Source organism: Ostreococcus lucimarinus, chromosome 7 (assembly GCF_000092065.1).
Source record: "Ostreococcus lucimarinus CCE9901 chromosome 7, complete sequence".
NCBI lineage: Eukaryota > Viridiplantae > Chlorophyta > Mamiellophyceae > Mamiellales > Bathycoccaceae > Ostreococcus > Ostreococcus sp. 'lucimarinus'.
Window position 1 is genome coordinate 272,236 of NC_009361.1, and position 12,411 is coordinate 284,646.

The 12,411-nt window shown below is 57.9% G+C and overlaps 4 protein-coding genes across 4 annotated transcripts; 3 read left to right on the plus strand and 1 right to left on the minus strand.

Annotated features, from left to right (window-relative positions):
• Nucleotides 1–6,042: 6,042 nt before the first annotated feature.
• Nucleotides 6,043–7,695, plus strand: OSTLU_16085 (predicted protein; the record flags this gene model as incomplete). Its single annotated transcript, XM_001418622.1, has 1 exon — nucleotides 6,043–7,695. One exon carries the CDS (start codon nucleotides 6,043–6,045, stop codon nucleotides 7,693–7,695), a length of 1,653 nt encoding a protein of 550 aa, XP_001418659.1.
• A 316-nt stretch (nucleotides 7,696–8,011) lies between these two features.
• OSTLU_10356 (predicted protein) lies at nucleotides 8,012–8,458 on the minus strand (the record flags this gene model as incomplete). Its single annotated transcript, XM_001418853.1, has 1 exon — nucleotides 8,012–8,458. A coding segment is annotated over one exon (447 nt), but the record flags the coding sequence as incomplete, so codon positions are not given.
• A 922-nt stretch (nucleotides 8,459–9,380) lies between these two features.
• On the plus strand, nucleotides 9,381–10,457 carry OSTLU_87739 (DMT family transporter: UDP-galactose/UDP-glucose; the record flags this gene model as incomplete). The annotated part of the gene is made up of 1 exon (XM_001418623.1): nucleotides 9,381–10,457. A coding segment is annotated over one exon (1,077 nt), but the record flags the coding sequence as incomplete, so codon positions are not given.
• Nucleotides 10,458–10,838: 381 nt separating this feature from the next.
• On the plus strand, nucleotides 10,839–12,275 carry OSTLU_16088 (predicted protein; the record flags this gene model as incomplete). Its single annotated transcript, XM_001418624.1, has 1 exon — nucleotides 10,839–12,275. One exon carries the CDS (start codon nucleotides 10,839–10,841, stop codon nucleotides 12,273–12,275), a length of 1,437 nt encoding a protein of 478 aa, XP_001418661.1.
• Nucleotides 12,276–12,411: the final 136 nt, after the last annotated feature.

Consider the following 12,411-nt stretch of genomic DNA (forward strand, 5'->3'; position numbering starts at 1 on the left):
TCACCGTACGATATAAAGTTTGACCTTCGCCGCTCGCCCAGTTCATGGTTTCTTCACTCAGACGTTTTTCCTCATCGGTGAATGTGGACAAAGCAGTGATCTTGTCCAACATCGCGCGATCAAAAAAGTGCTCGTAGTTTGAGTCTTTCACCTTCACACCAGTGCGCTCGATCATGTTTTCCCACGAAGACGGTGCCATGCTGACCATGAAGCGAAATCCCGTGACGGATTCGCCATCGATTGTTGATGTCAACGTGTCCAACGAAGTGCGAATTTCTTCGGTGTAAACCGGAGTTAGCGTCGTCAGCATCGGCATCTGACGAACAGTCATTGGTTTCTTCATTGCAGGATCGCCGAGGCTTGACACGAAAAATCGAAAGATGTCTTTCGCTTCGTCCAAAGAAGGTTCGGCCGCGGGGTTCGCCGTAGAGAGCATCAGATCCATTTGTTTGATGACGTACGATCCAGCCTTGGAGGACGCCGCACTTCGAATTTTGGCTGATGACGAATCGAGAGCATTAAAATCCATGATTTGCTGAAGCTTCTCGCACGTTTTAACCAAGAGTACGTTCGTTTCTTTGTGCGTTGCGCGCTCATTCTCGCGGTCCTTTGCGATCTCAGTGCTGATGAGTTTGAGCAAATTTTCCATCTGCGAGCGAATTCGACTGGTATCAAACGCACTTTCGTCATCTTCACGAACTCGCAACAGCTTCAATAGTCCCGCCGATTGCTCGCGCAGCGACCCGAGCCATTTTATCGCATGGGAATGCTCACTCAAGCTCAGCGACATGAGGTCAACGAGAGACTTGAGCAATTCTACAAACTGCACACGGTCTCTGGCGTCGACAACTCCGAGGACACAGGTAGCGATGAAAGCGAGCAAGTCAATCGATTGCGCAATCACGGATGACGAAAACGCAAACCGCATCTTTTCATTGCGCTGAACGCCAATTCCACTAAACAAAGAGCCACTGAGCATGATAGGGAAAACGACGTACCGAGAGCCGAAGAAGCTCTCGCTCGTGGGTCCATCCAGGATACGGAACAAAAGAAGATCGGTCTCTTCGTTACTCAAGAGGTCTCTTGAGCGCGTCGACTTCACGATCTCGTTCCATGCTTTCGCGAAAGAGAACCAGGCATCCGAAACGCTTTCTGAACACAATGCTGTTGAAGAGTCCGAAGGTGGTTCCGGCTTGGGAGAAGACGTCAAAACTTTTTCCGCAAATAAATCCACGTTTTGCGGCATATCAAGAACTGTGCGTGCCCACCCGCTGGCAATACCTGTGTTCTTGTAGCGCTTGTATGCGCTAGCGACGCCAAGCGTCGTGATGAAGTAGAAGAACGTGTTACCAAAGTACAGCAATACACTCGGCATCCATCGCTCGAATAACATGAGCGCCTTGAATCCATATCGTCTCGCCAAACGAGTCATTTCGATTAGCTGTGGAGAGAGGAGCTCGTTATAGTCGTACGCATCACAGTCAGCCCCTGCGAAGTTATAATTCCAGCAGTACAGATCGAGTTCCAGAATCGCTTTCGTTGGTGCGATGAGGGGGTTGACCATCAAAATATAATCGAGGGTCAACTTCAACGTAAAGGTGACGACCCAGAAGATGATATACGACCGTCGGTCTTTGCTTGATATGGGATTGTTCACCTTCTCTGTGAAATATCTGTCCGTTTTGTCACCGGAAGTGAGTTGGTAGCCAGAGATATTGGCCAAAACCAGCACAGCGTAGGGGAAACCGACTGCAGCAAACGTCTTCACATTGATGAAGTCAGTGGCACAAGCCATCCCGAGTAGCAGAACTACTATAGCGAAAGCGGCGCGTCCGACTGATTCTACTCGACTATGGAACAACGCAATTCGGTCGAAGAAAATGACTCTCGACTCGATGATCAGGTCAAATACGGCTGCCGTCAGCGCCGTCGTCGAGTACATTGCCGGTTCTGCAAATTTCACAAATGCGTGCACAATCATAACGTGCATCATCAACGACAGGAGCGCGAAAATGCGATGGAAGTTGACATACATCGTCATCCAACCCAAATGCTCTCTGTAAGTTTTTCTGAAAACAACGCTCAAACTCTGATCTTTCTCCTTAGCGGCTCCCGCAGTGCGCACAAAATGCCTGAATTTAGCATACGAGCTTGTGCCCATCTCAGCGTCTATGTTCAGCATACGCTTCAACTTTGAGACATCAATAAATGTTTCATTCATATCATCGTAACCCATGCGAAGATGCAAAGGAGCAGCACTTTTCATGTGCAATGCGAGGAAATTGTATAGCGGTCTCACAATTGAGGTGAGAAAATCATCCGCTTCAAAAGCCAAACCGGAGTCGGGTACAGCCGAACACATGGTGCCTCGGTTCACGACAGCCGCCGCCATGATGTGAAATACAAACATCATAAACTCTGGCATAAACCTCAAATTGGCAGACTCTTGGTAAATGAGCTCGAACAGTACAAGCTGGCATAGCTTCGCATCAGTGCTTCCCTTCAACATCGAAGACGCCAGCGTCTCAGTTCCACGCGGAGAAAAATCTATGCCAGTGTAACTCATGTATCGCTTATAACTCGCAAACGTTTTCTGATGAAGAGCCTGCGCGGCCCAGTCTGATTTGTTCGAGCTCGGCGCGTCTTGGAGTTGAGACGTGTTCCAAAGAAGCATCGCGCACTTATCGATGCAGCTTTCTCGTATGCTTGCGACGCCTTCGCTACCGTTTTGGAATCCAAATAAATCACCGAGACTTTGCGCGATGGGCGCAAGCCTAGTTTTCCACTGCTCAATATCACGCTCGATGGAGCTTGCTCCCGATGGCTCCGGGCCAAGACGAGTGAGAGAATCTTCTTCGAATTCGACAGGTGGAGATTCTTTGCTGAGTTCACCGACGAGTTGCCGAGACGCTTTGGAAGGCGTACCCAACGCGCGTACAGCTCGTTTCTGGATATCCGCCGTCGCGCGATCGTCCGCAATAAACAGTCGAACGATCAAGAAATTCGATCGAGAAAGAGAGACTAATGCATCTCGCACGTATCGACGCGTTATACGCCAACGAATGGCGAGAGCAACGCCCAAGTACAAGATGATCGCTAGGTATACCACCGTCAAGAGTTCAACCTCAAGTTTTAAGGCATCGACGGATTCGCGGTCGGGGCAACTCGTGTCCCCAGGTTGCTCAAATCGCTCTTTTTGATCTTCTATGTACGTCTCCAACTCTGTAAATATTGTCGGCGGCTCCGGACACGCTCTGTTATTTTTGCGATGAATCTGTCGCATGTGGTGACAGGTCAAAAAAGTGCTTTGCAATGCTGTCGAAACCGGGTTGATCAACCCCTTTGGATGCGTCAAGATTGCACTAAAGTTCTCGAAGTGCGCATAAATCGGTGTCGGCTCGTTCGGATTGAGCTTGATTCCGTGGAATGCCTCCGCCTCGGCGCGCATGAACAAGTGCATCGTCCTGTTGTGATAACTTTTCATAAATTTCGAGCAGTCTGGATACATGTCGATATTGTAGGCTGGCTGATTATCTTGTCCGTGGAATATAGTACAGCTCCCCCCGTCCTTCCAAAGCAGCTTCAGCATGTAATAAGCAGCTCTTGGTCGCAGTAGGTCCACTTTGTTTATGCTACACTTCTTCTTCACCGCCATCACTCCGAACCACTCCTCGGACACATACAAGTCAGGCTGCGTCGGGGACATGTATCCACACGGAGAATGTAAATATTCTTTCAGCGATGGGCATACTCGCGTGATCGTTGGAATGCGCTCGTCGTTGGTTGGCACAGGAGTCACTGCTTTGCCTTTCCAGTATTCGTCGACCCAAGCCATGATGGCCCCCCCGGACGTAAATCTAACTCCGCAACCCGATTTGCACGCCGTGGAGTGTCGCTCTATATCTTCTACCATCGTAGAGAGCCAATCTGCCTGTGAAACCTCATCCTCGGTCCCCATCGTGTCGTACCCGTTGAGACCATCCAGTTCTGGATTGAGGCTAAAGGCATCAACCCCATACTCCGTAATCAAAAACGGACGTTTGCTCACCAGATGGTATCGCTGAAACAGTCCCATTGGAGAAAAGTAACGCCGCGTGTACAAGTTAACGCCCCAAAAGTCGATTTGATCCATGTACCGATCGGCTAACTTTATCCAACTCAAAGCTCCCCACAGCTGGCGTCCCACCAGATGCTGCTTAGTCTTTGGCAAATTTACGTTCGCTATGGCTGTGCCGCAGAGCATGTTTTCTGATCGGACCATCCCGCAGAGCATGTTGATCGACTTCATCAGCTTTTCGATCGAATCGTCAAACTGACATCCGCCTACCCCAAAGTTTTCGGCCAAATCGCTATCACACACGTACAAATTCCACGGGCCGTTCAACTCGTTGCCGACAATCCAACCGACCACGGCCGGATGCTTCGCCGATCGTACAAGTTTGCGTAGTTCAGCTTGCGTATTCTCCATCGTCTCTGCGGTGTTAAAGAAGCTTTTCGTACCGTCTTCAAAGTCATAGCCGACGAGAATTGATATGTTGTACTGGTGCGCCAAATCAAAGAATTGCCTATGCCGCTTGGAAAACTTCAACGTGTAGATGCGCATCGTGTTCACGCCCGCAGCGGCCATGAGAGGTATGTCGCGCTCAAATATACCCGCGTAGTCATTCGTAAAAAAGTCACCATACGGCTCAAACCAATCTGGGTCCCATCCGACCGGCACGGGGGAGTAACACACCGCGCGCATCAACCATGGTTTGCCGTCGAGGTACAGGGTACGCCCGAGCCGACGCATTCGACCGGTGTCCCATGTCGTGTTCAACATCGGCGGGTTTAAAAATCTCTTCACCAGCTCTCGTCCCGACCGCTTGCCGTGCTCGTACTCATCGTCGACAAACGCGGGATCGTAAATCGCCTCGTCCGTCAACGCCAAGCCCGGCTGTACCGTCCCCGCTCTGTTCATTTCGCTTTGCTTCGAATAAGACGACGAGCGCGATTCACCTTCCGCTACGTCTCTGTTCGCGCGCCCACCGCGTGTGGTCTGCCCTAATGCCGGAAGCGGCCGCGCCTCGCGCGTCCCCGCCGCCGTCTTCTCCGCCGCCGTCCTCGGTCTCGCCTCGTTAAAGTCCCACACCGATCCCGACAGCCGTTCATTCAGGGCGTCTAAGTCGACCGTCCCGCTCGTCTCGCTCGCGCTTCGCGCCCCATCGATCGTCCTCGCGCGCTCAAACGTCCGCGCTCCTTCGTCCGCCGCGTCAACACCCTCTCGGAGGCGGAGCGACTCGCCGCCCGTCGTTCCACCTTCCGTCGCCCCCATCATCGCGTCCGACGCCACCGACCGCGCGCCCGCGTCCCCCCGTCGCGCGACGACGGCCAAGACCACTCCCACGACGCCCACGAGCGCCGCGAACGCGCGTCGATGATCGACCCACGCGCCCCGTCCTCGTCCTCGTCGCGATTCTCCCGCCTCTCTCCCTCGCGTCGCGCCATCGCGCCGCGCGCCGAGCATCGGCGTTCTCTCCGCCGCGCTCATCGCGCTTCCGTCCGCGCGCGCGTCCTCGTCGCGCGCCGCGGTGTGCGGCCGATCGCGTCGCGTCGCGTCGCGTCGCGTCCCGTTCGAGCCTCGGATTCGCGCGCCGCGATTTCGCGCATTCGAGCATCCGATCGGCCCATTTATCGATCGCGATTTTCCCGCGGGCGGTCCGTCCGCGCGCCAACACCATTCCGCGACCGGCGCGACTCGGCGACGCGCGCGCGATGGCGACGGCGGCCGCGCGCGCCGATGCGGACGCGCGCGACGCGCGCGACGCGCGCGCGTCGACGCGCGACGGCGAGACGACGACGACGCGCGAGGACCGCGCGAAAAGGGGCGCGACGCGACGACGACGCGAGGCGCTGCTTGGCATGGTGTTGGCGTGCGTCGTCGCTCGCTTCGCGCGCGTCGGCGCGGACGACGGCGCGGAATCGAGCGAGAGCGGTGGAGGCGGCGTCGCGGAAGCGGCGCTTGGGATCGAGCGCGACGCGCGGTGGGGCGCGGCGCGCGGGATGGCGAGTTTGAACGCGAAGCGAGTGCACTTTCGATCGGAGGGCGAGCGGGCGGCGCTCGGGGCGGCGCCGGACGGCGCGAAAGACGCGAGCGATGGTTTCGAGATGACGATGACGGAGTTTGAGCATTACATGCGATTGCACGGGAAGAGTAAGCAGACGTACTGCAGTCGAAGGGAGGGGGGGGCGGCGCAAGACGTGCGCGCGTGCGAGGCGACGTTGAGTCGCGCCGAGGCGAGTTTCCGACGTAATCAGAGGATCGTGGCGCAACATAACGCCGATCCGTCGAATACGTTCAAGTTGCGGCTTAACAAATTCGCGGATGTGGACTCGGAAGATTTTCAGGCATCGCAGCTCAGGTATAGCGCGCGTCCGATGTCCAAGTTGCGCTCGCACCATCAAAACGCCAAGCGCTTTGCGCGTCACTTCGCGAGCGGAATGTTGGGGCAATCGGACGTCGATCGAACGGAGTTTCCAAAGCGTTTCAATTGGAAAGACGTTCCCAACGTCATGGGCCGCGTGCATAATCAAAAGCAAGACTGCGCCTCTTGCTGGGCGTACGTGACGACCGATATTCTCGAGTCGCTCATGGTGATTAGAAAGGTCACGCCCGTGCACGAGGAACTGGCAGTGGACGAACTCATCAACTGCGACACGTATGACAGTGGATGTGCCACGGGGAACATGTTTACCGCTTTCGAGTGGATCGAGACAAAAGGCGGCATCGCGACGAATAAGAATTTCAATGGCCTTCTCGACGGCATCAGCAAGAAGCCTGAGTCGTGGTTTTCGAAAGTTCAGGCGCACGCGGGACCCATCGGCTATGCGAACGATGACTTAGCGCCCGAGTTTTCAACGAGGCCCGAACCTCACTTTGAATCGGCGCTGAAGGTTGAACCGGGCGTGACGCTGGAGAAGGTGCAAGAACAAATGTGCATGGCCAGCGAGAAACCCGACTGGCCGCGGGTAGCGCAAGTGCACGGCTACTGCGAGCTTTCTCTGAGTGGAGGCGAGAAAGAGCTCATGCATGCGTTGTCTAAATCACCGGTTGCGATCGGGGTCAACGCCAACAAGAAGTTTCAGTTGTACGACAGAGGTATTTTGCGCTTGAAGGATTGTCCTCCAGCGCCGCATACGTCAGAGACCATGTACACGGCCATCAACCACGCCGCTTTACTCACGGGCTGGGGCGAAGAAAAGATGCCTAACGGTGAAGTTGTCAAGTACTGGGAGGTGAAGAATAGTTTTGGCTCGGACTGGGGTGAAGGTGGTTACTTTCGCGTCGAACGCGGACCCGTGACGGCGGAAGGGCTTGGAACTTGCGGTATGTATTTCGAGAGCGTTTACCCGATCGTCGACGAGAAAGAGGCGCGCGCGCAAGAGTGCGTTCCGGGTGCGACGTTTCGCAGGGATTACTATCGCGCTCTTATGGGCGGGGCGGCGCAGCAAGGACGTTCGTTCATGCAGTTTTTCGATTCGAACGACGACGCCATGGCGGTCCGCCTTGCCCTTCTTGTCGCCGCGGGATTTGTGATGACTGTGACGCTCGTGACTCGCGTTACGAGGATGGTGAAGCGTACGTGCGCACCACAAGAAGGGCGTGCACCGCTGCTCGATTCGAATGGCGCTCGCCGCGGGTCCGACTTGGTATAGCGCCGCTCGCGAGGATTGAGGATTAGATAGGCTGTAATTCATCGACACTTGTCGTCGTCGTCTTGTTTTACATGTCGTTTGCGGGATATTGAAAGATTACTTGTAGCAGCTGCGAGAATAATAGTTGCGAGTGTGCGGATCAAGTCGAGTCTTCATCGAAGCTGTCTTGATCCAACGTGCAGTCCTCCGTAAAACAGGTGCCGGTTTCTTCTTCGACTGCTTTTGTTGCTAGTTTCCCGACGTACCCGGCGCTAAAGATCGCCAAACCGACGCCAAAGAGAGTTGATAAGACGGCACTTCCACCTAGCGCGCCCTCGGCGACCTGTCTCGTGGCCGTGCCCGCGGATACGTACGCAAACGTTCCAGGCATCATTCCGAAAAAGGAACCGACGACGTAAGACCTGAACTTCACCGACGTCAAGCCGTAGAGATAGTTGCTCAGAGCGAACGGCATCAGCGGTGAAAGACGCATGATGGCGACGACGCGCAAACTGTCCTCTCCGATCGCCTTATCGATCGCCTTGAACTTGGGATATTTTTCCGCCAGGCTCATCACCTTGTCGCGCGCGACGTATCTGGAAATCAAAAAAGCGATAGCCGCCGCGATCGTCGCCGCCGTCGTCACGAGCAACGTGCCCGAGTACGTGCCGAACAACGCTCCAGCGGACATGGTGAGCGGAAACGCCGGCACCGCCAAGACTTCCAGCGCGACGTATCCCATCAAAAACAACGCGTACCCCGTCGGCCCGAGCGACTCGATGTAATCCGTAAACGCACCCAGCGAGGCGAACAGCTCATCCTTGTACGTCAACCCCGCCGCCGCGAGCAAGACGACGACCATCGCGGCCAAAACGTACCCAAAGTTATTCCTCTTGCCCTCCTCGCTCGCCGCCGCCGCGCTCTCCGCGCCCTCGCTCGTCTCCGCGAGCAGACTCGCCAGCTCCACGTCATCCATCTCCGTCTGCACCGCGTCCGCGGCGAACCACCGTCGTCCATCTCCCGCGCCTTTCATCGCCCGCACCCACGCGACGTCGCGCCTCCTTCCCGCGCGCGTCGCCGCGTCTCCGTTCGCGCGTCGTCCCCGCGCGCGTCCCGTCTCCCGCCTCCCCAGCGTCCCCGTTCGCATCCGCGCGCGCACGACCGTCGTCGTCGCCATCGCCATCGCTCGCGTCGTCGCGCGCGTCGTCACCGCGTCCGCGTCTCGTCCGTTCGCGCGCCGTCCGTCGCGCGTCGCTCGCGTCGTCCGTCGTCCGTCGTGGATAAGCGCTCGCGCGCGCGCGCCTTCGCGTATCCCGTCGCGTCGTCGCCGCGCGCGCGACTCGACGGCGCGCGCGCGCGGTTCGCGTCGATCGGCGCTCGCGTCGAGGCGCTCACCGTCGGCGTCGCGCGTCGCGCGGTGGCGCCGACGTCGGCGTCGACGCGAATCCGCGGTCGCGACGTCGACGGGATGTCGCGCGTTCGAGGCGCGTTTAGCGCCATGTAAGTCATATATGCGTTGTTTTATGTACTCGGACATTCGGGTCAGGTATTTCAGTGATACTGCTTTTAGTACGTGAAAAGACGCCCACCGTCGGCGACGCGCGACGCCGACGGCGCGCGAGAGCGGCGCGCGCGCGACGCGTCGAGGCGGTCGACGCGACGACGCGTCGATGTCCGCGCGCGCGGCGCGATGCGCGGTGGCGGTGGTGGGGATATTCGTCGCGTTCAGTTACTTTGCGCTCGCGCAGGAGGACGTGTACAAGAAGCGATACGGCGGCGCGCGGTTCGCGGCGACGTTCTTCGTGCTCGCGTGCGAGCGGTTGGTGAACGTGATGGTGGCCGCGATCGGGCTGGGCGCGTGCGGGGGCTCGGGGGCGCGATTGGCGCGAGGGGAGATTTTCCAGAGCGGGGCGTCGCAGACGCTCGCGATGGCGGCGAGTAACGAGGCGCTGCGGTACGTGTCGTACCCGACGCAAGTGCTCGGGAAGTCGTGTAAGATGGTGCCCGTGATGGTTGGGGGGATGGTGCTCGGTGGGCGCACGTTCACGGCGTCGCAGTACGCGCAGGTGGTTTTCGTGACGCTGGGCGTGGCGATTTTCAATTTCGGCGCCGACACGAAGAAGACGAGCGGAAACGATAGCGCGTACGGGTTGTCGCTCATCGCGATTTCGCTCGTCATGGATGCCGTAACGGGTGGGTTGCAAGATCGCGTCAAGCGCACGACGAAGGCGTTGAATCCGCGAGCCGGTGCGAGCGCGAAGCCGAGCGTGTACGAGAGCATGTTGTACACAAATTTGAGCGGTTTCGTCGTCGCCTTGGGCTTTGCTTTCGCCACTGGACAGCTCACGAGTGGCGTGCGGTCGTGCGTGGCGCACGTTGCGCTCGCGAGAGCCGTTCTCGTGTACTCTCTCGCCAGCGCTGTCGGACAGGTGTTCATTTATTACACGATTACGCACTTCGACGTCCTCGTGCTCACCACGGTGACGACGACTCGAAAAATCTTCTCCACCGTCATCTCCGTCTTCCGTGACCCTAGCAACGCGCTCAACCGAATCCAATGGTTCGGTTGCTCATTGGTCTTTACATTCCTTGCCCTGGACGTCGTCGCCGCTGCGTTTCGTCCGCGCCATTCCGCGCCCGCGGCGGCGACAGCCGCTCGCCGGGCGCCGTCTTCTCGTCGCGCCGAGCGCGATACCGATACCGATCGCGCGGCGGCGGCGATCGGATCCGCGCGATCGACATCATCCCGTCGTCGTCATTCGTCTCGCAGATCCTCGTCGTGAGTGCGCCGGACGCAACACGAGTGATGTAATAAACTTATTCACCGCGCGTCGAAGGCCCCTCGCAGTGGTGTAACACCATCCCTGCTGATCATCACCATCATTGAACGACGCGCCGTCATGGGCCGAAGGCGCGAACGTGCGTCAGCGCCCGCGGTGGTCGCAACCGCGCTCGCCGCGCTCGCATTCACATCGCAACCCGCGCGCGCGGCGCGCGCGGCGCGCGCGGCGCCGAACGACCCGCGCAAAATCATCCCGGGGCTGCGCCACGAGCGCGAGTTTCAACGCTACGTTGAAAAGTATGCGAAGAATTACTGCGATGCCGACGCGAGCGAGGCGGCGTGCGCCGCGTCGTTGCGCAGACAGAAAGTCTACTACGCGAATATGGTGCGATACGAGGCGCACAACGCGGATTCGGCGCACAAGTTTCAGTTGAAAGAGACGAAGTTTAGCGATCTCACGGAGGAAGAATTCGCCGCGAGGGTGTTGACGTATAAACCGAGGCGACAGTTTGGTGAAACGATGCTGGGGAACTCGGAAGATGAGGTTAGCTCGACGTCCGCGCGCGTGGGCTACGAGGCGGCGGCGTTGAAGTCGCCCGCGGAGATCGCTGTGGCACGGAAGCATTCGCAGCGCGCGCGCGACCGCACTCAAAGGCGCGAGCGAAACCGGCTGCGTGGACATGTCGAAGACCACGGAGAAGTCGACGATAGTGGACCGTTGGGTGATGCGGACCCATCGATTCCGGCCGCCTTTTCGTGGCGCACGCCGCCAGATGGATACGGAAACGTCGTCGGTGTGGTGCACGATCAAGAGGACTTGTGCGCGTCGTGCTGGGCGTTTGTCACCGCGGATTCCATCGCGAGCCGAATCGCAATCATAAACAAGGGCGACGACGCCCCGGCGTTAAGCGTGAAGCAGCTCATGGCATGCGATGCTGTTGATCACGGGTGTTCGACCGGGAACATGTACACCGCGTACGAATGGATCGGGCAATACGGCGGTATCAGCTCCAAGGCGGATTACAACGCGAAAGTACCAGGTGACCGAGACGACGCTCCGGATGCCAAGTGCGACGCGTCCGTCAAAAAAGTTTACGATACGCCGGCTATGTGTGATTTAGCGCAAGTTGCCGGCGAAGAACCGCTTTATCGTGCGATCTTCGAGCGAGGTCCCGTCGCCGTTGGCATCAACGCAAACAAACTGCAGGCATACGGCAGCGGCGTCATCATGTTGGATGACTGTAAGCCACTTGGTCGTGGTATTGAGTCCATCAATCACGCCGCACTTGTCGTTGGGTGGGGCACGACGGACGACGGGGTCAAATACTGGGAAATTAAAAACTCTTACGGCCCAGAGTGGGGCGACGAAGGATTCTTCAGGCTCGAGCGCGGTCGCATCGGCGAACACAAGTTCGGCACTTGCGGTCTTCTCTTTGAATCCGTCTACCCGGTCGTCACGAAGGCTGGCGATGCGACGTCGACTGACGCTCCGTGTGTGAAGGGATCAGTCCAAAAGCAAACGTACTATAGAAACGAGACGCTCAATCCGGGCTTGGGCGACGATGACGTTGAGGACGAGGCGCGCATCGGCGTCGCGCAGCGCCGCGCGCACCGAGCCCACGGTCACGCACACCGCGCGCGAAAAGCTCGCCTAGGCGACGCCGCTTCGTCGCACCTGACGACGCACACCGAAAACGTCGTCGCCGCGGCCGCCGCTCTGGCCTCGATCGCCGTCCTCGTCGCCGCGGTCGCTCATCGCCGCCGAGCGCGCCGGGACGCCGTCCCCGAATCCGCCGCGCTCCTCGCCGCCGAGCCTTGAGATCGAGCCACGTGGTTTACGATCTGAAACAAATATCCATATTTTAGTTACATGTAGCAACACAACCGAACGCGAAACGATTGAGAAGAGCTTCCGCGGGCGAGTCCCGAGCCCGCCGCGCCGCCGCGAATGAATC